At 37.3% G+C, this 27,905-nt stretch overlaps 1 protein-coding gene across 18 annotated transcripts in view; it reads right to left on the bottom strand.

The window, feature by feature from the left end:
• Nucleotides 1–27,905, bottom strand: part of MAP2 (microtubule associated protein 2) — a 272,088-nt gene that overhangs the window by 47,836 nt on the left and 196,347 nt on the right. For 10 of the 18 annotated variants that reach the window (XM_040357425.1, XM_040357427.1, XM_040357436.1 and 7 more), the window contains exons 5-7: nt 13,372–13,485; nt 2,508–2,585; nt 51–284 (exon numbers count right to left, since the gene is read on the bottom strand). In XM_040357425.1, the coding sequence (XP_040213359.1) occupies nt 51–284; nt 2,508–2,585; nt 13,372–13,485 (426 nt within the window). The remainder of the gene's footprint in view (nt 1–50; nt 285–2,507; nt 2,586–13,371; nt 13,486–27,905) is intronic. The other 8 variants (XM_040357439.1, XM_040357433.1, XM_040357434.1 and 5 more) reach the window with 3 other exon arrangements.

The following is a 27,905-nucleotide window of genomic DNA, read 5'->3' as shown; positions in this document are numbered from 1 at the left end:
AAAGTTGGATTCGGGGAGCAATTAACATGCAGCGCATACACAGGACACACCTTCCTCTGATAAGGAAGGCATTACAACAGCAGAGGACTCTGCTTCACTTTTTGTAATGCTTTTTCCATCTGCTATTTCGCATACAACACTTTCCTCTTGGTGTTGTGTGTCATCAGATCCTGAATCTGATTGGACCTGGCTGAGCCCCAAGTTGGAGGACTCAGTTGGCCTGTTTTCTCCCCCCTGAGATTTCTCGTCTTCTTTCTCAGTCAGAGGACCCTTAACTCTCTCTTCTTTGGAGTTGAAAGACAAGATGACATGGAGAGAACAGATAAGACATTCATAGGAACGTTATGAAAAGAACACCTTATTATATATAATATTTTGGAAAAATAATAGAATTTTATTTTTATTTATATATATATATATATATATATATATATATATATATATATATATATATATATATAGTATCAACCTGACCAATTTTGGCACATAACCTTTCTCCTCCTAATTGTAATCTGCCATTGTGATTTTGGACCCTGAAAGAATACTAGTATAGTCAAATGGATATTGCTTGAAATGCTATGAACAGTAATTAACTGATCTGATCGTCAGTGTTTGGGAATTTCTATTAAAGTGCAGTAAATTTATGTTAATATTTTTCTGCAATCAACTTGCTGATTAACATGGAAATATATGTTGCAGTACGGTACATTTGATTTATTTTATTCTTTTTTTTTTATCAATTTGCCTGTGCACTAGGAAATATATGTTTCATCACCTATTAAAACATTTTTTGGAAATCTTTGGTGATGATAAAATGATCTACATCAAGTTACAAACTCTTTAACCCCTTGTATCCATTTGAATACTGGCAAATAGGGCTTGATTGTTAAATGCATTTTATTGTATCAAATTATCATGTATGCCTATATTAAGTATCAGTTTAGTTAAATCTACATTGTGTGGAAGATGTACTATGTGACTGATGTGCTACAAGAAATAATTTTCACTTAGCCCTTTTGAAGCTGCATTCACTTCTAACACCCAGTTGTGCAGGTAAAGAAAAAAAACAGTTGGATGATTGAAATTAACAAGGCTACGTAACCATTGGGACGCCTAACTATTCTTCTCCTTAAAAATAAACTACCCACAATCAAGGGGTTGCTCTCCCACTCGCAAAAGTTGCCCCTTACAGAATAATCTGGTGTGCTCCAGATTGGATAGCCTAAAGGCATATAATATGTCAAACTGAAGCTTAGTAGTTACTCTTAAAAATACAGTTATCATATGCCAAACTTCTGAATTTAATGCAGCTATATGTCAGAATGTAGAAACCTACCTATACTGACCCTGTCAAAATAAAAAGTTTGCACAGGCCACCTACCTGTAAAGAATTACCTCTCCTACCACTGAACACCATTCTAGTCCTGAGAAATGGACCCACAAAGCCCACTGGAAGCCACCAGTTTCAGGGGCGTCAATCTCCTGGGTCCTCCACAGCTCTCACTGGTTTCTCCACTTGACTTCCACATCATTACAGGACACAGTAGTGACGTGGAGGTGGTGATCAACCGGAGGAACCACTAAGAAATGCATAGGACTCGTGAGATCAACACTCTCAGAAGTGCAGGTTTCCCAGCAGACCTCGGGGGATGATTTCTCAGTATCAAAACGACCTTCAGGTGAGAGGCCAGGAGGAAATCTCAGTATTGTGTTTTTTCTTCCTTTACAGGTAAGTGGTTTGCTTGTGACAGTATTTTTTTTTATGACAGGAGCAACAGCTTTCTAGTAAAACTGGACACCAGTTTGTATCGGAGTGCAATAGGGAAATTGAGTCAGATGACAGAGAGCATTTAAGTGTTTAATGACTATTTTTTAAAGTAGCATTTATTTGCATATGGGAGATGCTACCTTTCAAAAGAGACCCAAGAAAACCTTTAAAGTCACTTCTGTTGCAGCCAGCTATTGATCCATTACCTTAAGTTAAATCAACCTTAGGACGGTAAGTTAAATCAGCCCTAAATGAGAACTGGATTTATTATTATTATTATTTATTAATATTTATTAATAATAAAACAAGAACAATTATTTTTATATATTTCATATATTTTCCCCAAAATCCCTCTTTATGAAGTGTCATTTTCACAATTTAATTAAAAATACTAAAAACCTAACAAAATAATAATACCCAAGAAAAGTATGACTAAAATGTGATTTCAAAAATAAACCATAAGAGCAATCTGGATTGTATCCAGTAAAATATGGTTTTGCATTATTTGATCATTCCGAACTGCAAAGTATACAAGTGAAATGCAGTGTACAACACGGATATGGAAATGGTATATATACAGTATATGTGGGTGAAAAGTACCTTGTAGGTATGTAATAGTATTACCATGAGATCATAATAAATTAAAGTTTTAGAATTACTTCTGTGTCTTGTACATTTTGCATATTGTATAATTTTAAAATTCTCAAGGGACCAAAAAAAAAAAAAAACAGGGCCTTACCTTCCTCCACCATTCCCATCTGTTCTGAAGCCGGTGAAGGAGGAGGAGAAGGAGGCAGATTGGTTGTATCTTCTACAACTAGGATTTAAAGAAAGGTAAAGCAGGTCAATGAAATGCACAACGATACCAAGAATAAAGCATGTAAAACCAAACATAATCTCTGCATATACAGAATGTAGAACAGGGATGCAAACTGGAATCATAATATTTGAAGCATTTGAAGAGTTTAGCAATATGCTCTGAAAAAAATGCAGTTGCATATATTTTGTAATTTTACTTAAAGAGGAAGTAAACCCTGATGGGTTTTACTTCCTCTTTATTTCCCTGCAAGGGTAAAGCATAATGGGCTACTATGCACCGCATAGTAGCCCATTATGTGTCACTTACCTGAAACCAAACTAAGCCTGCGATGTCATCGATGTCCCCATTGCCTGGAAACATCCATCTTCACCCCTCTTCTTTCCGGGGCCGCCACATGCGCACGCGAGCCGCCAGTCACGGCATGATCCCTTTAGAAACGGCATGATTGTGCCCTTTCTAAAGTGCGCATGTGCCGAAGACATCAGCGCACGGCTTTATTGTAAATATCTCCTAAACCGTGTAGGTTTAGGAGATATTTCCAGCACCTACAGGTAAGCCTTAATATAGGCATTACAGTACCTGTAGGTAAAAGTGGTTGTACAGAGTTTACAATCACTTTAAATTATGTTCATCCTCAAAAAAATATAAAGACGCTTTTAGGTGGACTTAAAGGGAAAATAAGGTATTTAATTTATCGAACCTCAAAAAAGACAAATATTACAGTTTAGGGTTAAGGATTGTAAAGGCTGCCTCTGTTTAAAATTGTGTTTTCTTTTTGTTATACATCTGATATTAAATCTATCAACATCAATTAAAAACCTAAAACAAAAGGCAGTTAAAACCAAATAAGAATTTTAAAGGGTTACCATTACCACCTAAAATAAAAGTGACACTAAATGATATCCTTATTTATTAAGAATGTGTTCACATCCAATACTAAATGGCCCTGTCATCTATGTTTTATTAAAAAAATTCTCACTATATTTTTCACCTCCTTTTCTTTCCCCATAACTTCCAATTGTTTGAAATGAGCAGTGTATATTCCACACAAGCAGTGTACACAACAACTCCCATGGTCCACAGTCCCTATTTCCTTTTTTGGAGTAAGAAAGAAAACACTCTTACTTACAGTGAGACCATAGAGAACAAGTATATCCACCCTTTAACAGGAATTAGGATAACATTAGCAAAAAAAAAAGGAATTTGGAGGACACTGAGAGCAATAGAGTCGTTTTTTTAGTTAAAATTTTTATATTTTTAATACTTAAATAAAATATATTTTTTAAACCAGTTTGGTGTTATTTTAAACACGGCGAGGTTGCTTTACTAAAGGCATTTATACTGTGCGCTGTAAGTGCGTTGCAACTGCACTTGGAAGTGTACTGTAAGTGTACTTCAAGTTAAGCAACAACCTTCCAGGGGTACATCTATTGTGATGACAACAGTGTAATTGGGAATTTTTCCTCATAGTTGGAAATATTTACTTTCATTTCCTGGTATATTTCCAAGAAAGGAAGTAAAGAGAAATATGTCCAGAGGAATAGAAGCAAATAAATAAATAAACACATGCTGTCGTCCTGGAAAAACAAATGAAGTCACCACATCTAAGCACTAGGCAACTGCAATATTTTACTGTTATGCTTTTGGATTTAGATACACTTTAAACTGTGCACAATATCTAAGCAGTACTGTACAAGAAGAATGTCCTTCATTTTCTGTCCAAGCAGTAGTGAGACATGCCCTCTTGACACCATTTGGCTAGGAGGTGTTCAGCCCATCCCAATTGCATATTATGAACTATAATAGATTTCCGGGCATCACAGAGCCTACTCTTCACCTGCAATAATCTATGCACAATCATTAGGTGTTTGAACTTTAATTCAATGTGATGGCCCCAATAACTTTTCTTTGCTGACTATGTTCACTACTTAGCACATTGATTATTTCCTTATGATGATTTTTTTATTCTAATGCCGGGTACACATGATCATTTTTAATGGTCTTGAAAAAACAAAGTTTTTTTCAACCAAATTCTTGTTAAGCCTGCCTTGCCTACACACAATCTCAAAAAAAAAAATGCTCTAGCAAAGCGCGGTGACGTACAACACGTACAACGGCACTATAAAGGGGAAGTTCCATTCAGATGGCTAAGTATAAAAATGGGGGGAACCAATGCGCAAACCAACCTGACAAGTGCACATACAGCTAAACTAAATAAATAAGATAAACATAACTAACAAGCAGCAGCCACAACTAGTAGTGCTCACACACTGATAACAGATTAAAAATAAGGGGGGTGTAATGGCGGTTGCAATTAATAACTAAAACTAAATAATCATAAAAAACAATTCCTGTTGATGGAAAAAAATATACGAATAGTGCGACCAAATAGAATAAATCCACCACTTCCTATGTGTCTAAAAGTGTTCCACTCCAGATGTAATCAAAAAAACGATTATTATTCTATTGATGTTGGACGGTTTTTTGATTACATCTGGAGTGGAACACTTTTAGACACATAGGAAGTGGTGGATTTATTCTATTTGGTCGCACTATTCGTATATTTTTTTCCATCAACAGGAATTGTTATTATGATTATTTACTTTTCGTTATTAATTGCAAGCGCCATTACACCCCCCTTATTTTCAATCCATTCAGATGGCGCCACCCTTGGGGCTGCTTTTGCTGATTTTGTGTTAGTAAAAGTTTGGTGAGAGACGATTCGCGCTTTTCAGTCTTCGTGCTTTTCAGTCTGTTACAGTGTGACGAATGTGCTATGTCCATTACAAACGCTAGTTTTACCAGAACGAGCGCTCCCGTCTCATAACTTGCTTCTGAGCAAGCGCGTTTTTTCACATCGTTTAAGCCTACACACGACCGTTTTTCACGACGTGAAAAACGACAATGTAAAAAAAATTACGTGAAAAAATAGAACATGTTCTACATTTTTAATGCCCATTTTCATGCCCACGTCATGAAAAATGCTATGGAGTCCACATACAACCGTTTTTAATGACATTGAAAAAATATGTAATTTTTCACGTCATGAAAAATGGTCGTGTGTACGCGCCATTAGTATACTTTTTCATATAACACTGATCTGAAAAAAATCAACTTGTCCACTTGGTACTTTCAAAGAATTTGGCACATAAGTAACAAATATATTCCTTCAACTGTCCACCTATGAGGAGTCCTTTGTCCCAATAACCATATATGTATACAGTATATGAGACCACTAATGTAAGGAAGAATTTCTCCACTAACCATCAATGTACGGGTACATTGCAATTTTCACTGTCTAATTTTCTCCCTTTTATTACTGTTTGTTTCATTTTAATTTAGGGGCAGATCCACACAGATCTGCACCCGCGCAGCGTATCTGAGATACGCTACGCCGCCGTAACTTACCCGGCTTTGGTTCGAATCCATAAAGATTTTGCGCCGGAAGTTACGGCGACGTAGTCTATCTCTCGCGGCGTAACGGCGCGTAATTCAAATCGGCGAGTAGGGGGCGTGTTTCATTTAAATGAAGCGCCTCCCCGCGCCGAACGAACTGCGCATGCGCCGTCCCTAAATTTCCCGCCGTGCATTGCGCTAAATGACGTCGCAAGGACGTCATTTTTTTTACATAGACGTTAATTACGTCCATCCCGATTCACGGACGACTTACGCAAACGAAAAAAAAAACATTTCAAATTATACGCGGGAATGACGGCCATACTTAACATTGAGTACGTCACAGAATAGCAGCTTTAACTATACACCCAAAAAAGCCGACTAGAGACGACGTAAAAAAATGCGACGGCCGTTCGTACGTTCGTGGATCGTCGGAAAAAGCTAATTTGCATACTCGATGCGGAAAACGACGGGAACACCACCCAGCGGACGCCGAAGTATTGCATCTAAGATCCGAAGGCGTACGAAGACGTACGCCTGTCGGATCTAACCCAGATGTCGTCGTATCTTGTTTTGAGGATTCAAAACAAAGATACGACGCGGTAAATTTGAAAGTACGCAGGCGTATCAGTGGATACGCCGGCGTACTCTCTCTGTGGATCTGCCCCTTAATGTTTATATAGAACATGGTTTTAGTGATTATATCTACAATTTACTGATCACTCTAGTAAACTGTGAGTTTTAGATAAAATCATTTTTAGCAGTGGTTCCATATCAATTATTTCAAAGGTTCCTCCAGGGTAAAAGGGTTGAGAAATCCTGTGCTATAGAGATACACCACCTGACAGTGCCTTGTATTGCTTGAGGGCTCCATTGTGCTTAAGATCTTAGGTCTGGTTTAACCTCCCTGGCGGTCTTCCCGAGACTGACACGGGGTTAGATTTTCTTGCTACTATCGGTAACCCCGTGTCAGTCTCGGGCTTGCCTCGCTAGATCCACAGGCACTTTTTACTTACCTTGTCCCTGGATCCAGCGATGCCACCGCGCTGTGTGAGCGAGCGGGACCTCGCTCGATTCACATAGTGCCTCCGTGTGACGCCGATCTCCGTTCCCTGCGACGTTACGACGCACGGGGACGGAGAACGGCGCCAAATTCAAAAACGTAAACAAACACTATACACACAGTATACTGTAATCTTATAGATTACAGTACTGTATGTAAAAAAAACACACCCCCCCTGTCCCTAGTGGTCTGCCCAGTGTCCTGCATGTCATTTTATATAATAAAAACCTTTTTTTCTCCCTGCAAACTGTAGATTGTCCATAGCAACCAAAAGTGTCCCTTTATGTCAAAAATAGTTTTAGATCAGCTAAAAAACAGCGATAATAAATTATAATCACTTGCAGAATTGTGCGATAGCGATTTGTGGGGAAATTCGTCATAAAAAAATAAAAGTAATGACAGCGACAATTCTGCAACTGAGCAAATTTCAGTGATTTTGATTTGATTACATTATTGAATAATTTTTATTATAATTATATTATTATTTGTTATAATTATTTATAATTATTTATTATATTATAATTTATAATTTTGTTTTTAAAAAAATGTAATACACGGGATGCCTATTAGAATCTTGTTTGGTCAGATTTAAGTGAGTTATTTCTAAAAATTACAGACCTACAATATAAAACGCCAAATTTCCTTGCAAATAATGGTACCGCTTTTAGCATGTTTTTTCTGAAAGAATCATACCGCCAGGGAGGTTAATAAGACGATTTACTGCTTTTTGTGATGTGGAATTGGCAGGTAGGCTCCCTTTTCTTATCTCTATCTTTTCTAAATTTCCATTCTATTTTTCCTTTTTTGGTTTTCTATATCTTTTTCTTTTGATTGGAGTTCTTTATTCTATTTTTATTTTATTTGCTAACATAAAGTACATTTGTTACATGATAGTATTGTTTAAGGATTTAATCCTCTATATTCCTATATATTTTACTTAGTCCATTCTGATGGGACCTTTTGTCGCCATGAGTACTCTGAGATTTCCGGACTTGCCATATTTTTTTTGAGTTATCGGGATCCATGGACTTAATCTTAAAAATGGTGTCAATTCCTCAAACGTTTTGTTACTTTAAAAGTTTAGTGATGCTTTAAGGTATCGTAAGGTTATTACACTGATCCGGAATTAACGAGTTTTCGGTCATAATATTATTCTTCTCAATTTTAAATTTTTTCATTAATCTACTTCTAATTCACAAGGTGAATTTGCTCTATAATGAGTAAGTAGGGGGAAAAAGAGAGAAGACGGTGGGAGTATTAGGACAGAAGGTGGGGTTCTGCTCTTAGGGAAATGATTGGATTCTTACTAAGTTAAGGGGGTTATAAGAGGGTCATTTAAGAATGAACTCTATTTTATTGACTAATATACCATATGTTATGGTATGACAAGTATCAACTTTTACATTGCACTTGAATATCACTCAGGGGAACATTATATAGGAAAATTTAGGGTAAATACTATATTTCCGTTATAACAGTTTGTGGACTAATGATCTTTTTATTTCTTCCAAATCTGTTTATTTTTGAATATAGATCGTTTATTCGATTGTGACCAAAGTATGGTTAGGAATATGTGATATCGAAATGTATCTTCCTGTAATGCATTGTGATGATATCCTTGATGTATGAACTCTATTGTACTGTTTATATTTTTAAAATAAACTTAAACTTGATTGAAAAAAAAAAAAGATCTTAGGTCTGCACAGCTGCTGTATGCTGTCTGCATTATGAGGGTCCCTACTCTCTGTGTTGGACTTTATTCAAATTGAGATGAAACAAATGTGGGCAAAAACTTTTAAAACTCCCAGTTTAACAGGAACAGAATTGGTATTTCTTGCAGTGAAATCCTGATAAAACCAAGGTGTGTAAGCCAGGGCCCTACACTTATATTTGGAGGTGGGCAGATATTTTAAAGTGTATTTTCCACTTTAGCAGCCAAATGGAGATTACACACAGTTAATATTTCTCCCCATTCACAGGGCATAACTTAAAAAAAATAAAATGCAGCTTAGTTAACTCAGTCTGTACTGTACAGGCAGATCTTTATTATTAATTGTAACTCCATTTGAACACTGTCTGTTCAAACAAAGTTCAAAAAATCTTGCAGTGAGCCATGACAACCTTCACTGACAAACATTTAAAAGGTAATAAATAATGAAGTGCTTCTAAAGCCTTATTCTATGCATTAAGGTAAAAAACGTTCTGTGCTGCAAACCCCCCACCCCCTCCTATACTTACCTGAACCTGATTTGATCTGGCTCCTGCTGCTGTCTCCCTCCTCCCTGGGCAGATTGATAGCAGTGGGAACCATTGGTTGTGCTGTGCCAAGTGAGTGAGGGGCAGACCGAGCCACCTGATCTGTGTCAATAGACGCAGACAAGGCGGCTCAGGAGCAAACACACACAGGTGCCCCTATAGAAAGAAGCTTTTCATGTTGACATTTGCCGAAGAGGAGGAGCCTGGTACACCAGCAGGGGACCCCAGAAGAAGAGGCTCGGGGCTGCTCTGTGCAAAACCATTGCACAGAACAGGTAAGTGTAATATTTCTGTTAATTTAATGGAAAAAAAAAAAGCTTTTATGTTGCTTAAAAAAAGAAATAAATTGGTATGCTGTTTGACTATGAACACATAACTAACATATATTAAGGTTTTCGCAAAACTGCACAAGTGGAAATATGCCTTTAACAAGGTTTAATCACTTTTGGCAGTGATGTTTCAAAAATGCAGTGCTTACAAGATACATTAAACACCATCCAAACCCTTCAACCCAAACCTAAAACATAAATGTACAGTTTTGCATACAAAACATCACTGTACGCTTCCTGGAGCATTCCTCTTACAGAAGACTCCAGTTTGAAGAAAATGTAATTTCAAATCATATTAAATAGTCTTGCTTTCCATTGCATACTTGCTCTCAGGCAAGCTGTCTATTAACACTACTGCTCTTCTGTTCAGCACGCTGGCTGTGTGGGAGGCACCTATGTAAAAATGCTGTAGAATGTGATCCCAATCTGGTCACTCCTAATGTGGGTTGAGTTTTAGTAAATATAACCCCCCCCCCCCTGCCAAGTCTATAAAAAAAATCATGTTTTTGTTTGAACTTATCAGGCAATTTGTCAGTCAGGATTTCAAGCTCAAATTATATGTTCTAAATTACAAATTCCCGAACACCAGGGGTTGCCCAGACATCATTACCCAAAGCAACCAAATAAATTCAAGCTCATATTTATCTACAACTGACTTGATACTGACAAGAATTCATCTGCTTTGTTGCTATGGGCTGCACATTTATTTTTAAGTACTGTGTATAAATGTGCAACTAACCTTATGTATCATATGCTGGCAGTAATCCCTGTGTGTGTGAGTATATATATATATATATATATATATATATATATATATATATATTTATATATATGTATGTGTATATATATATATATATATATATATATATATATATATATATATATATATATATATATATATATATATATATATATATATATATTTATTACAGTTATTCTGCTTCCCTACAGGCTGTTACATAACAAGCTAATATTATCCATTCTCTTACAAAAAAGAAAAGGCACTGTTACAATTTCTGCCTTTCTTCCTATGGAGAAAAAGTACTTAAAAAGTAATTTTCGCTGTGTGCTGCTCTTCATGATCCATTGCATTCTATGCCAGCAAATGTTGCCATTGAATAGCAGTAAAACATCCCCTTCTATATAGGCAATAAAGCTTATTTAATCAAATCCCCAATGCAACATTGTAACGGAATACTACTAAATTCAACAAGCTTTCCCCTTGAAGGAACTAACAGTAAAGTCATATACTTTAGTATCCATATTTCACAAAGTAATAAGATAGAACAAGTTTGTGAATACCAAGTGTGAAATACCAATGTGGCTAGCCTGGAGGTACCACACGCCAGTGGCTTCACAAGGGGCGAACTCTGGGGCTATAGCCCTGACTCTGGGGTCCATAACCCTGAGTCTCTTACTGGGTGCAGCGGTGTGCTGAGGGATTTTTCTTTACAGGAGCAGCGACTGTGCCGTCCACTCCATTAGAACTGGTCACTGGTCATGTCATCTCCTGTACCATGTCCACAGCCCATGTCATCTCCTGTACCATGCCCATAGTCCATATCATCTCCTGTACCATGTCCGCACAGCCCATGTCATATCCTGTACCATGTCCACAGCCCATGATCTCCTGTACCATGTCAGCACAACCCATGTCATATCCTGTACCATGTCCACAGCCCATGATCTCCTGTACCATGTCAGCATAACCCATGTCATCTCCTGGATCATGTCCACAGTCCATGATCTCCTGTATAATGTCTGCAGCCCATGATCTCCTGTACCATGTCCGCAGAACCCATGTCATCTCCTAGATTATGTCCATAGACCATGATCTCCTGTACCATGTCCACCGCCCATGATCTCCTGTATCATGTACACAGCCCATAATCTCCTGTATCATGTCCACAGCCCATGATCTCCAGTACCCTGTCCACAGCCCAGCACTATGTTCACAGCTAGTCCACATGTCCTTTAGGAGGCTTATATTTATGGCTAGAGAAGGAGCAGCTCTGTGGACCCTTAGGTAAGGGGAGGCTCTCTGGGGACCCTGATGTAAGGAAGGGCTCTCTGAGGACCTTGATGTAATGAGGAGGGCTCTGGGGACCTAATCAATAATAACAAACCATGGGATTCGCTCTCAGATATGTAACATTATTTTATACACAATTAATACACACACACGTATATTATATACATGTGTATGCCTGCCTAAGCGTATGACTTTATTTACTTTTCTGCTATGGGCTCTAGCCCCAGATCTTTTGTAGACCTAGCAACGCCCCTTCCGTAGGCCATGCAGACCCTTGTATACATTTAAATACAAATATTGAGTTTACAATATAGACAATATACTGCAAAAATAAAAGTAAAATAATCTAATATATATATTTATTTATATATAATACACACACACGCATATATTATATACATGTGTATGCCCACCTAAGCTTATGACTTTCTTTACTTCGCTGCTATGGGCTCTAGCCCTAGATCTTTTGTAGACCTAGAAATGCCCCTGCCACAGGCCATGCTGACCCTTGTATATATTTAAATACACGTATTCAGTTTACAATATAGACAAGATACTGTAAAAATAAAAGTAAAAGTATCTAAAATATAAAATACTCACAATGTAATCCAAAAGCTAATTTAATTACAAAAATTTGCAAGTTAGGGTGTCGGTGGACTAATTTGTGTGTTTGTGAACACTTGCCTCTTATTATCACTCACATGCAACAACATATACTTTTCATCCAGGAACACCTTCACACATACAGTACAGATGCAATACATTTCTGTATACAGACACTTTTTTACCTACAACCAATTAGACATGTGCACTGCCGAAAAATCTGTTTGTTTTTGTTTCATTCTTACTTTAATCCATTTTGCGGGTCATTCATTATGATCTCAATTCGTAAATTTGTAAATTCGAAAATCCGAAAAAGAAAATCTGAAAATTTAAATAATAACTAACTAACTAATAATAACTAACTATTAAATTATAGGTATTGTAATTTCCTTTCAAATTTGGCTGTTAGTGAACGTAACGAATACAAATTTATCCGAAGTTACAAATTATACGAAATAACGAATGCCGCATCTAAGCAAATGGAACAGAACTAACAAATAATAATAAAACTTTTTTATTATTATTATTATTATTATTAATTTTAATTATTATTATTCATTCGTTTAGATATGAGCATTTGTTATTTTGGGTTAATTCGTTAATTCGTAACTTTGGATAAATTCATATTCGTTACGTTCACTAGCAGTCAAATTTGAAAGGAAATTCCAATACCTATAATTTAATAGTTAGTAATAGTTAGTTATTATTTCAGATTTTCAGGTATTCGAATTTTCGAATATCGAATTTACAAATATTCGAAAAAGTTTGTTAAACTGGTTAAACTAATTCGTATTTTTCTGAATTAACAAATTAACAAATTTGTCTAAATTAGTTAAAAAAACTAATTTGGAACTAAACAAATTGCACATGTCTACAACCAATTACAGCACACAAGTTAACCTAAAACCATCAGAACATACACTTCACATACATATACACCTATGACCAAAACACCACACAGTTTTGTTAAGCAATAAGTATTATGGCAATGGAAATATTAGGCCTGTGCCATTTAAAATGCACTTTAATCCACAACTGCAAATTAAAAATTGCAGAGGGATTCTGCAGAACAGCACAAGTCACACTCACTATATCCTCTTTTACCTAAAGGCAGATCTCCCGGAGGGCCCTTGAGCTGGACTTCTTTCTCCTGTTCACCTCTTAGGACCGCTACAGCATCAGCAGTTACTACTTGGACTATTCGTGCAGATACCTCCTCTGCCGAAGCACCAATGGGGGCAAAACAAGACAAGCAAACAACACAGACATTGTTAATATGGTAGGGAAGGGAATTTACAGATTTCTTACTGGGTTTGCTTTATCAAAACTGGAGAAAATAATCCTGCACCCATTACAACCAATCAGAATCCACTGGTTAGGGCAGGTTAGAGAGGGGGGAAAAAAAGATTATGACTGGTTGCTGTAGGCAAAATGCTCCTTTATCTTACCTTTAGTTTTCATTATTTGGCCCCAAAATGGAATCTTAACACAAATATTTGTACTGACATTATCTTTCTAAAGATAAATTAAGATGATGTTTTCTTTTAGGACAACCACAATTAATGTACTTTTACAGTGCCTTGAAAACGTATTCATACATCTTGAAATTTTCCACATTTTGTCATGTTACACCCAAAAACATAAATGTATTATATTGGGATTTTATGTAATAGACCAACACAAAGTGGCAGATAATTGTGAAGTGGAAGGAAAATGATAAATGGTTTTCAATTTTTTTTACAAATAAATACCATATTTTTCTACGTATAACACGCACTTTTCCCCCCTGAAAATCAGGGGGAAATCATGTGTGCGTGTTATATGCTGATTCCTGCTGTCTCTGAGTGGAAGGAGGATACCCAGCACTCAGTCACACACAGTCCCGCCCTCTGGCCCAGGATTGGACCACTGTTTTTGCGGGACTGTGTGTGACTGATCGCCTGGTACACAAGAGATCGTGGAGCTGTGTAATCCGTCATTGGCGAGGCTGCAGATGAGCAGGCGGCATTAATCTGCAATGGTGAGACTGCAGCTGCTGATAGGCACTGTGCAGGTTGCATTAATTTGCAATAGTGAGGCTGCAGATGGACAATGGAGAGGCTGCTACTGGGCACTGTGCAGGCTGCATTTATTTGCAATGTTGAGGCTTTTGATGGGCAATTGGGAGGCTGCTAATGAGCACTGTGCAGGCTGCATTAATTTGCAATGGTGAGGCTGTTGATGGGCACTGTGCAGGTTGCACTAATTTGCAATGGTGAGTATGTATTTATGTACAATGGAGAGGCTGCTGATGGGCACTGTGCAGGCTGCATTGATGTACTTTGACCCTTATTTTTCTTCAAAGTTTGCTTTATTTAATATGTTATTTTTTTTCCTGAAACTTCCCTCTTAAATTAAAGGTGCATGTTATACGCCTGTGCCTGTTATACACTGATAAATACAGTATCTGAAAAGTGTGGTGTGCATTTGTATTCAGCACCCCTGGGTCAATACTTTGTAGAACCTCCTTTCACTGCAATTACAGCTGCAAGTCTTTTTGGGTATGTCTCTACCAGCTTTGCATATCTAGAGAGTGAAATTTTGCCCATTCTTCTTTGCAAGATAGCTCAAACTCTTTCAGATTGAATGGAGAGTGTCTGTGAACAGCAATTTCTCAAATGGATTTCAGTCTGGATTTTGACTGGGTCATTCTAACACATGAATATACAGTACTTTGATCTAAATAATTCCATTGTAGCTCTGGCTATATCTTTAGGGTCGTTGTCCTGCTGAAAGGTGAAGCTCCGCCCCAGTCTCAAGTCTTTTGCAGACCATAACAGTGCTACTTTTAAGATTACCCTGTATTTGGCTCTATCCATCTTCCCATGAACTCTGACAATCTTCCCTGTCCCTGCTGAAGAAAAGCATCCCCTACAACATGATGCTACCACCACCATATTTAACGGTAGTGATGGTGTGTCAGGGAGATGTGCAGTTAGTTAGTTAGTTAGTACATTTAGTTTTCTGCCACACACAGCGTTTTGCTTTTAGGCCAAAAAGTTTCATTTTGGTCTCATCTGAACAGAGCACCACCTTCCACTATGCTATGTCCCCTACACGGCTTGCTTGTTTGCTATGTCCCCTACACGGCTTCTCGCAAACTGCAAATGGGACTTCATATGGCTTTCTTCTTGTCACACTTCCATAAAGGCCAGATTTGTGGAGTGCACGACTAATAGCTGTCCTCTGAGCTCCCCCACCTGAGCTGTGGATCTCTGCAGCTCCTCGAGAGTTACCATGGGCCTCCTGGTTGCTTCTCTGATTAATGCTCTCCTTTCCCGGCCTATCAGTTTAGGTAGACGGCCATGTCTTGGTATGTTTGCAGTTGTGCCACACTCTTTCCATTTTTGAATGATGGATTGAACAGTGCTCCGTGAGATTTTCAAAGCTTGGGGTGTTTTTCTATAACCTAACCCTGATTTAAATTTTTCCACAACTTTATCCCCAACTCTTCTGGTGTGTTCCTTGGCCTTCAGGTTCTCTAACAAACCTATGAGGGCTTCACAGAATAGCTGTGTTTATTCTGAGATTAAATTACACACAGATAGACTCTATTTACTAATTAGGGGACTTCTGAAGGCAATTGGTTTCACTAGTTTTTAGTTAGGAGTATTAGAGTAAAGGGGGTGAATACAAATGCACGCCACACTTTTCAGATATTTATTTGTAGAACATTTTGAAAAACATTTATCATTTTGCTTTCACTTCACAATTATGTGCCACTTTGTGTTGGTCTATCAAATAAAATCCCAATAAAATACATTTACGTTTTTTGTTGTAACATGACAAAATGTGGAAAATCTCAAGGGGTATAAATACTTTTCAAGTCACTGTATATCCTAATGTAGAATTGTGGCCAGGTTATGGACATTTAAATAGGTACACATTTCCAACAAGCAGTCAATGAGCATTAAAAAAGAATCCCAATTAACCTTTGTAGTTGTGAGCACTGTGGATTAATTCATCCTTAAAATGTATAATACAAGTAATAAAGTCATTCAAGTGTGGACTTGGACCTGCTCTGTTTTTAGATTCGAGATTTGAAGGATGTTAGGCTGCCAACTTACTGCTGGCAGTGAGGGGTTTAGCTATTGAGATTAATGTGAAAGTATGTTAACATAAAACTGAAAAGCTTGTGCTGAAAAATCTAAGCATGCCAATACTTAGATCCCACAGTGCCTGCAGCAATATCAGTGAGGGCTTTAATGTTTACTTGTATATGTAAATATTTAAAAGTCCACAGTTTAAACACAGTTTTAATTTAGGTTGATCATTTATATTTTAAATGTATTACAAGTAAAATCTAATTATATTCATAGTGGAATGCTAAAGCTATAGAATGTCTACATCTAAGAAATCATGTTGTAAAAAAAAAAAAACTCCTATAAATATAATATAAAGATTATAAAGCGGATTTTCTTTTTTGCTCCACATATCAGAAATCAGACCCATCATTTGACAGCGCCTATTCCTTTATCTGTTATAAAATACTAGAAAGAAATGTGATTACAAAAATTTCTGCATGCATACTTGACAGCTAAAAGCAAAGGAATACCAATAATTGTGTTGTGTTAAAATTGAGTTGTATTATATTGCTATTTTAAATTTAAAAAAAAAATGCGCTTAGAAGAATTGTTCTTTAATTCCCCCATATTTTTTCAGTAGATGACCCAGTGGACTGTAAATACTTTGGCCTTTTGATATGCAGCTTTTCCAGCACAATTACTCAGGGACATTATTCCACAGGGAAGTGAACTGCGGTAAACTGCTGCTTGGGAAGTAATCTCATTCTGTTTCACTGCCGTTCTTTAAATACGATTATGTAATTCACCAAGTCTGCATGACCGTTCATGCTAGAAGGATTCACTCATCAGTACATTTTGTGACAGCAAACACAAAGTGTTATGCAACTTTGCAATTTATATATTTATTTACAATAAAATGATGTCCCGGAAATTACACAAGCGTTCTAACCTTTCCAAAGAAATTAGTAAATATCTGGCCCATCAAGAAAGCTAAGCCAGAATCCATAATGTTTCAAATTGCCAAAGAGAAACATTTAAAAGCTGATTATAACTTTAGAGGTTCTAATCTTCCAAGTTTTTAATGCTACAGTTTTGCATGCAATAAAAATATTTGTTTTTGTTTGTTTTTTTAGCAATAAACATTTGTACATATTGTTTCAAACGTTTTAAACCCTCATTCTCTCAGTGATGTGTCTTCCTAACTCAACCATTTACAAAGCAGTTTTGAAAAAGGCCATATATTTAGGTGTACATTTTTCATTTATTTAGCTCACAAAAGCTAAGGGTTGATGCAGCAACAGGTCTCATCGAGTTGGTGATGTGGCTCTGTCAAGGACACCATAAGTGGTTGATTATCTTCTATAAGAAGTTTGCATTGTGCATAAGGGCTGTTGACTAATTCGGAGTATAGGGATTGAGCCTGTCAAAATAATGTCATTAAGGCCTCATCTGCAACATGAGATCAGGTTCTGAATTTCATATGTGGATCTGAGAATTCCCATCCTCTCCTGCTGCTGCTGCTTTCAAATACTAGCTCACCAGTCATCGCATTACCAATGCTGCCTTCATACAGAGACAGAGCACAGATCTAGGCATGGCCAGTTAGTAATAGAGAGCTTACAGGCATTTCTGGTGACCAGTCCTTTGTTCTCTGATTGAGTTTATTGGGTAGTAGTGTCGTCTTTAAAAAAAAATGCAGTACTGGACTCACTCAACTTGAAAAGAGATGAAGAAGAGATAATTTGCTCTTTATTTTGGGGATCCTGTGTCAAAGGAGATCTGCCAAGGGACACTACTGAACATGGAAGGTATTGCTTAATACATGATTGTGGATTTTAGAAAGGCCAGCATTACTCTGCTCTACATTAGCGGTGAAGATGTTGAGATGGTCCCTTAATTTAAATATCTAAGATCGTATATCTCTGGTAACTTTATCTAGAGCACTAATGCAGCCAGCTTAGTACAGAAAGCCTACTAACGCCTTTACTTTTTGAGGAAATAAAGTGGCCCTGGTACACCAGTCCGCATCTCATTTTATAGGTGTGTGGTGGAGAGTGTCCTTACTTCTTGCATTTGTTACAGTACTTCATCTGTTAAAAAGGTACTGCGATGGGTGGTTTAGAAAGCCCAGAGAATTACTGGCATCAATATGCCCACTATCAATACTATTTATAACAGAAGGTGTAGGAAGATGGCACCTAATATTTTGAGGGATTCCTCCCATCCTGCTTATGTTCTGTTAGTCCCCTTCTCTTCATGTCTGAGGTTATGCAGCATTAGAGCTAGAAAAAAACAGGCTAAGGAACAGCTTTTTTCCTTATGCTGTGAGGCTGATCATTTCTGTATCACCATGAATTATTGGTAGTATATATAATCATTTCTTTTAAGGGCATTGCTGCAAATTTGCATTGATAATATGGCACTTTTCATATTATTATTATTATTATTATTATTATTTGTTAATTATTGCAATATTATTTTATGTATTCATAATAATTGTCTTTTGTTTGTCTTGACTGTATTATTGTTAGCTGTTGTCTGAATATTTAGTGGGTTTCATGTATAACATGTTTTGGAATGACAATAAAAAATATTAATATCCCTACATGTATTTTTCAATATGTGTAGGTGTTCTTTTATTTTACTATTTGTGACCTGTGTGCACTGTTAACTGGTTTATGATAGAGGGAGCAATCACCTACTTGCCCCTATGTGGCAGGTCAGTGGCATCAAAGCTCCCCTCCCCTTTCCCTGGCACTGGGGTTGCTGAATAGCCTGGTTCTGGACACCATTTAAGAATGGTGCTTACCACAAGTTTTTCATCCCCTCTTAAAGCACTCCCTCAATACTAAAGGGCATGAGGATTTATTTAAACATGGCAAGGGACTGCACTGCTGCTGCCCCTTACTATACATATACCCACTCACAATATTGGTATCAATCTTGCTCTTACTCCGGTGAACTTTATTTCAAAATGTGTTTAGTGAATGTGCAGAGAATATAATGTTCACATTTTGTAGGGGTGAATGTTACAATATCACAACTTTTTGCATTTGCAAGAAACCAATGTTGGCAAATATCAGGGAATGTTATCAATAAATGTTAAGTGAATGTTTAGTGAATGTACCATGAATATGACTTTAAATAGGGTGAAAGTAGCAGACTGAATGGTAAGTAAAAGTATGAGGAATCCTTTCAAAATATACCCCTATGCTAACAGATAATCTAGAAGTGTGGTTGTAGCTTAGAACAAGGAAAAAGTTTAGAATGAAGTTAAATCCTATTTTTATGGATAGAATTCCTGACAGATAACCTACCATACATAACACACATCAAATTGTGTGCTATGAGCAAACAACATTTAGCCAGCTACTGTACATTTGAACCATAAATATTCCTAATGTCGATAAGCAGACACATCAATGTGTTACAAAGTATTCGTTGCAAAGCGTTGTAAATTTACCATGCAATTCAGAACACATTAAAAGATAAGACACTTTTAGGTGCCACTATCTTGCAGGTTTATGAACCGTGACTATATTACTGCCAGGTGTCATTTGCAGCTACCCTTTGTAATCTGCAGTAAAGAGTAACACATTTCTCATATTGGGGTATGATTTAGACTTAGTAATATGCCTGGATGCCACATAGGATTTTAGTTTTGGCTGAACGTTTAGATATCTGCACATTATATGCCATACATTTCTAACTGAACATCCAATAGCTCATTGACTGCCAACCAGTATCCTTTCTCTACCATTTTAAAGACAAAGATTATTAAATACTAGAAATTGTGGCAATTTAAAAAAATAGTTCTACCCTGCCAGTTTAAACAATACAGCCATAGACCAGTTCTGCGTCCATAAAAAGTGGTAACTACAGCACACAATGTACAAACAGCAAAGGTAAATTGTTGAGATAATGTTAACAAGGAAAAGAAAAAATATTTAAAATCAGAAGCTAAGAACTTGATATAAGAAAAAAATCTGGTCAAGCAAAGTATAAGGGCACCACAGAGAGAAAAGGGTAGACATGCAACTGAGTCTCAACGAGGGGAAGGGACCCCAAACTAGAGATACAAGACAGGACATAATAGCATTATCAATAGTAATATAATAAGTGACAATTTTCACAGAGGGCAAATCACTCTTTAAAATCAACAATGCAAAAGGCAAGATAACTCTAGATAACATTGTCGGGATTATAGAATGGTTGTCCAAAAACATTTCTTCTCTCCAGCCTCAACAACATATGTCACTTCCTTGTTCTTCCAATTAGATACTCTACAGTGGTCGCTGGGGTTGTTAAAGACCTGGAACCCCCCCCCCCCAAGTATTCGACACTTGAGTAGCTTAGGGGTGTAATGGTTGGTTTGGTCAAAACATAGAAATAGCTAAGCATGGTGTCGTTTAGAAGAGTTCAAACTTCCAACCTACATAGTGAATACATGTACAACAAATCAACCAGAGGTACCACACACATATAATCTAGTGCAGCTCACACATATAATGTTAACATGCAATCATCTACAGCAAAGCTCCTATTCATACAGTTAAGCCATGCACACACAGTCAAGAACAGTACATACAGGCAACCTCAAACAGCATGCACATACATCTTGCACATCACACATAAACATACATCTACGACACCACACCTATATATTCAGGTTGTAACACAAACAATCCTGCACATCATACACACAACAAAGAATCTAAAGAAAGTAGAAAAAAATATTCAAACAGGCCTTTTACTTCCAGCACTTTCACTAATTAGCAATTCTATAATATTTCCTCACCATCTTTAGCTTGTGTGTTCTCAACCCAGGACAGAGTGGAAGAAAGAGAAGATGAGTGCCTGTTGATTCACTAAAATACTGTCAATAAAGCTGGTGGTTTAACTATACTCCTCACTTTTACAATGGAGCACTGGTCACAGACTGGAAACCCATACCACTGGTTTGCACAGAATTTCCTAAATTTTTTAAATTGTCTACAGCAATAAGTACTACTAGTGCTGGCACCTACCTTATTTCACAAAGATATCAAAGTGGACCTTGTACAGAAATGTGAGTTATATATTATTTTCAACCCTTCCTCCATTAAAACATTAAGGTATGTATTTATAAAAACAATACATGCAGTGAAAGTGCATGTACATTCGTTCTGTGAGAATGGGACATAGAAATGTATGTTATTATGCTATTTCTTGTGCCAGGCAAATGTTTTTCATTAATTTAAAGTGCATTATGGTAAAAAAATGTCCCAGTGTTTGTATCACCCCCCTCACCCCTCTTTCTACTTACCTGAGTCCTCACTCAATCCAATAAAACCCTGTGCGCACAGACAGCGGTTGACGGGTCTGTTGACACACACAGCACTGGCTTGGGAGTGAGCCCGCACATCAAGCGGCTAATGCCGCGTACACACGACCGTTTTTTCCATCGGAATAAACTCTGACTGTTTTTTCCGACGGAATTCTGCTCAAGCTGTCTTGCATACACACAGACACACCAAATTCGACCGTCAAAAACGCGATGACGTACAACACTACGACGAGCCTAGAAAAATGAAGTCCAGTGCTTCCGAGAATGCGTCAAATTGTTTCCGAGCATGCATGTTTTTTTCTCCGTCAGAATTCCATACAGACAAATGGAATTCTCCGATAGAAATTTGTTCTCTTTCTAAGTCCGTTGGAATTTCCGACTGAAAAAGTGCGATGGGGCATACACACGGTCGGAATATCCGATTACTTTTTTCATCGGAAATTCAGACCGTGTGTACGCGACATTACTGTGGTTGCATACACAGAAGAGGAAGAGTACCAGCGTTGGACCCCAGAAGTGGAAGTTCGGGCTGCTCTGTGCAATACCATTGCACAAAGAAGGTAAGTATAACATGTTTATTATTTTAGTTTTAAAAAGTTTTACAAATGCTTTAAAATTACCACATGTGGCCAGACCGTGTTAAGTATCATAGGCATTTCCTAAAACAAAAAAAATGTACATGTACTCTTTCTTGGTAACTTGCTATGCAAATATTTTTAAAATGATTACCCTGCACTGCAGCTATCAGCAAACTTTCCTAGGAGAGGGTGATGTCACTGGGCCTTCCCACGGGATTCTGCCAAATCTCTGCAAACCAAATCACACAGCAGTGCCAGTGCAAGATCTTGTGAGATTTAAGCTCCTCTGTATTCTCGGGATCCAGGCAAAGGTCAAGTGGAGTCACTCCCACCTACTGGATGTGAAAGGAAGCCGAAGTATGAGATGAGTAACTTGTTTCTTCTTTTCTTTCATTTTGCATTTCTTAAAAAGGTCCCTCGCATTTCGAGGGACCTTCCTCTTCCTCAGCTGAACCCAATGGACTACCCGCTCTGTTTAAATAGCCCCCCAAGGAAACAACCAGGGACCCCTTTTGGGGGGCTATTTAAACAGAGTGGGGAGCCCATTGGGGTCAGCTGAGGAAGAGGAAGGTCCCTCAAAATGCATCCTATGACCCTGAACTCCAGGTGGATATTACCATCCATCGGTCAATGACACCGTGAACGAGGAAGCCGTGGCACTACACATGCTAACTGGGCCGTCAGAGTTTCCCTATTAGCAGTCAGTGGCACAGAGATCTGGACTTTGTGCTTGCAGCAGCTCATCCATCCAGCTGCACCCTTTCAGGACTGTGCCTCCACCACAGACACACCCTCTCCCATGGACTCCCATATATATATATATGTGTGTGGTTTTTATACTTTTGTGACTATTCATTTTTAACTTTTCTTTGTAATTAAACCTTGTTGGAACTTACTACACCAGAGTGGTCATGCTGTTACAATCCCTATGTTTTACAGCAGCACCCCTTGGTCATCAATTCATTTTGCCTAATTATAAGGGCTACCTGCTCATAAAGCCCCCCCCCCCCCTGCATTTTGGTCTGTATCATTTTTGGTCTGTATCATTGTCTTTGTTTTTTCTATGGGTTATTTTTTAACTTCATTATTTATATGTCCCATGAGTGGTTGAGCGCTTATAGCCTAGCGCCATTCCTGGCGTTGGGGAAATTGTATTTTTTTTATGACCTTAGAATCTGATTAAATTCTATGTACAAAGGCACCAGATTTTGTCCTCTCCAGTTTTAGTGAATCAACCCCTGTGGTTGATTTGCTAAAGAGCAAAGAGCAAGAGCATGTTCACTTTTCAAAGTGAACTTTCATATTTCAAGGAGATTTACATAAAGCTCAGTGTGGTGAAAATTCACATTGTAAAAAATATCAAATGTCATACAAGGAAAAAAATAATAATATTTTTTGTTTGAACATGATTGGTTGATGGAAGTAGCATAGCTTTACCTCATTCGTTAAGCTAAGGCAAAATTTCCTTGAGAAGTGCAAAATCAAAGTACAAAGTGAACAGCCTATTTGCCTACAGTAAAGCAAACCTATTAAGTACACAAGTTGGCTGAAATCTTGCCAATAAATGCTGTTCAAATTATAGGCCCACCAAGGAACAATAGGGAAAATGTAGCTTTATGAATGTGCACAGATCTTAACACTAGCTAAAATAACCAGACTGCCTTGAGGGATTTCCTCAAGAGCAATGAAGCTTCATATCTTCCAGTTTGATGCTTATTTCAAGAGACAAGAGAAAGAAGCACTGCGGCGGAAATTGTGTTTTTACTATTAATCATGCTGAAAAAGGGACAGACACTTCTGAACTAATGGACGTCCTCTATAAATAGCGGAGCCCGTTGTTCAGTTTACCCTTGAAGGCTTCGTACAGATATTTTTTAAGCTGTACTTTCCTAAGGGTTCACCCAAAGTTCAAGGAACAGGAAGGGTACAGACAGCGAAAAACACATAGCCTGCCAAATTTAAAGTAGTCTGTACATTTTTTGCTTCTTAGCTTGTTTGTTTTCACCTCATTCTTTCAAGTTTCATTATGTCTTACTGGAGTCCATTTTTTTGCAAAGGCTTAATCTCACCGGGTGAGAGAGATCCCTTATTCTTCAGTACATTTCACAAACAAAAGTTTGTCACCTAAGTTTTGTGTCAAGTACAACACATACCACATGCAAAAACATTTATCACATTTTTCTGTGCTAGAAAAAAATGGTAGTTATATTACACAACATGAAGAAGTTACCACATTATGATGTTTCCATATGACAGAAAAAGGAGACAAGAGCGTCTGAGAATCTGATCTACAAATTAGCATCTCTGATGAGCACTGGAAAAAAGCATTTGTCTTTGCACTAAGAGGTCCCTGAGCATGCGTATGCTGGAAGCTTCATTTAAAGTTTTCAGTCAATGGTATGTAACTCCAATTAAAGTTAAAAAATGGATTCCCCACTTATCTAATCTATATTGGAGATGCAAGTGAGGCAGAGGCACCTTCTTACACTTTGCTACAATGTAAAGTAGAGAGTGTACAGCTTGTATAATGGTGTGAATTTGCTTTCCCCTCAAAATAACTCAACATGCAGCCATTAGTGTCTAAACCACTGACAACAAAAGTGAGTACAGTAAAACATTGATTTGAGAGTAACTTGGTTTGAGAGCGTTTTGCAAGATGAGCAAAACGTGATGTATAGACTTCAGTGTTGTCACATGAAAAGATATAATATAATCTTTACAAAAATGTGAGGAGTGTATTAACTTTTGGGATATACTGAATTTGGTGTCTACTGTTAGGTAGAACCTTTTACCTTTAAAATTGTAAAATGGGTGGCAGGTTCCCTTTAATGCTCAAGTCTAGATTCCTAAATGATTAAGGCCACAGCGCTAATTGCCGAAGATACCATTAGTTAGCTAAATGTGGACAGACAAGCTGCCAACGTAGACTGGTCCTGAAATCTGTGAACCTTTGAACCTGGAGTGATTGGATTATTGAATCTTAAAAGAAAAGACAAGATGGTACCATCATGAACTATTAACGCTACTGTATTTTAAGACCCAAATGAGAAAGTACCATTAACTAAATCTGTAGTTATAGAAATATTTTGTTCAATTCATTTCTTTCCTTTATGAGATCTTAATATTTGCTGCTTATCAATAAAATCAGTTTTCTGACATCTGTCCAAGTAAAAACAGATGTCAACTGTATAAAGAAATTAACAAATCCTTTAAGTCTATTCTAAAAGTCTAGGAAGCTCATCAAACAGCTAATTCTTCTTTACATAGTACAATCTGCAATGGGTTCTGTTTAACAGTATGTTATAATGAAAATAATCTGTGCTGCTAAAAAATGGAAACTACTTTCTGGCTGGGGCTATAAACATAGACCTGTCTCTTACCATGTACATTAACATAAGTATTCCACTAATGGGTAAAGCTAGGAGAGACAACAATTAGACAACTGCTTACAGAGAAAACAATTCCTAGAGGCAGCAATTTGGCATCAGATGTAGGAGATTATTTCATTTTTTTCCATAGAGAGATATATTCATAGAAAAAGAGATGCATAATGAACATTTTATGTAATAGTTATATTTAAGAGAATATTTTGGAGACAAAGCTGAAATAGTGCTGATCTTATACACAAAATTATATAATTTATTGAGACATGAGAAGCCTTTCTTCTCTTGATTTATAAATACAAAAACTGAGCCAGTGTAAAGGATATAATTATCATCAGTGTAGTGCAGTCAAAACATGGCTCTCTTTTGCTGGCAGGGTGCAAAATGTTTCCATGGCAACTGTTTTTAATTGGTTCTGGGATGGCTCATATCCAAACAGTGGGCTCCCCACCCATCTACCAGTAGAACTAAACCATAGTAAAGCTGGTCTGTCACCTAAATTATAAAGATATTCCAATCTATGACTCAGGGGCATAACTAAACTCCTCTGGGAAAAGAGCCAAATGTGAACCTGCGCCCCATCTCTTAACTTCATTATTAATACCCCCAGCCATACACACAATTGCCTCAATTTATCTATTATAAATAAATATTAGGCCCAGGAGCAAGAAAGTGACTTCTAGCTAATAAACACGTCCTAATAGTCCTAATAGTGCTTTTGTTGGTATAATAAGCGAGAAAAATGCAACTGTTCTTGCTGGTCTACAGGATCCAGATGCCATGTAGCAATTCCCACTGCTGTTACCAATGCACCATGGATATGAAGTAAACAAAAATATTTTAAATTAAAAATGTGCAGTTTACCCGAGGCAACGTGTTTTTCCAGGAAAGAACCACAGCGTATGCTGTGCTTTGTTAATGACACCATTGCACACAGCTCTATTTATTTATAATCTGGAAATAGGTATAGTGATGGAGTCTCTAACATTTTTTACCTTAAACATTTTTCTGAGTCTCTTAATATCTCTGTTATATTTAATGACCATTCTCACCCTTTTTAACAAATCTTAATTTTGGCCCCAACTACTTACTCAGATTTTGCTGTTTGCCATGGGTTATCTGCCACATGGAACTGGCTACTGTAATCACCCTAAGCTGATGAAAGTCTCTCTGCAATGGGCCTGCCCATATTCACCCTTTAAACAACCCCTTGCTTGATATGTAAACAACTAAGCATATTCCATTCACAATTTTAGCTAGATAAAGTAGACTCAAAATGACCCATAAGTGAAATGGATCAGCGTGTGATGCATTACATATTTTTTGGGAAGCTGTAAAAGTGAATATAAGTAGTATATTCTTGGAAAATGTATCCTTCCAAGAGCTAACTGCATGTTTTACAATGTTTTACAATAATAAAAAATCATTTTATTTCAAGCTGAATTTCATGTATGTTTTTTTTTGCATAGTTACATTGGCCCTGCTTAGCAATGTAACTATGCAAAAAAGAAATCTATACCTGGAGTTCCATCTTTCATTTGAAAGTTAACTTATGTTACTATTAGATTGACTATGATCATTTGTATCTTAAAATGACCCAAAGAGCCAGTTCACACCTGTGCACTGGCTTCCGATTATGTCACTATATCAGAATGTCTTAGGCTGGCCATATATTAGACACTTTTCTTGTACAACTTTCCTTTAGATTTACCAAAACCATATAATATGAGGTCAAACCTAAACACTTTCCATTTGTATGCAATCAGGCAGGCCCTTGATAGGTTGAAGGTAAATCTAAAGAAAATTTCATTAGAAAATTGTATGGGGTATGGCCAGCTTTACTCTTACAGAATGTCTAAAAATATAAAAAAAATGTTTCCTAAAATCCTTGGAAATTTTAAAGCTGATGTAGGGGTGAATGCTTTGTTTTTACATCAAATATGGGATTGTACTTTATGCATGATTCACTGCATGTGAGGAACCATTTTGTACACCTGATTGGTGCATATGTTTGGAAGTGAGCAATCTGCAGCACTTTGGAGATATTTAAAGCAGAGTCCTGCCAAATATTTTTTTTTAAGTCAGCAGCCAAAAATACTGCAGCTGCTGACTTTTAAAATATGGACACTAAAGCCCCGTACACATGATCAGACCTTTGTCCGACCAATCTCACATCAGAATTCCGACAGAATTCCATCGGAGTAAAAGAGAACATGGGGCCAGATTCACGTAGGGCAGCGGCGGCGTAACGTATCGTAGATACGTTACACCGCCGCAATTTTTCATC

Source organism: Rana temporaria, chromosome 6 (genome assembly GCF_905171775.1).
Source record: "Rana temporaria chromosome 6, aRanTem1.1, whole genome shotgun sequence".
Lineage (NCBI taxonomy): Eukaryota > Metazoa > Chordata > Amphibia > Anura > Ranidae > Rana > Rana temporaria.
The sequence above is the reverse complement of the archived record's forward strand: the minus strand, read 5'-3'. Positions and strand labels throughout refer to the sequence as shown.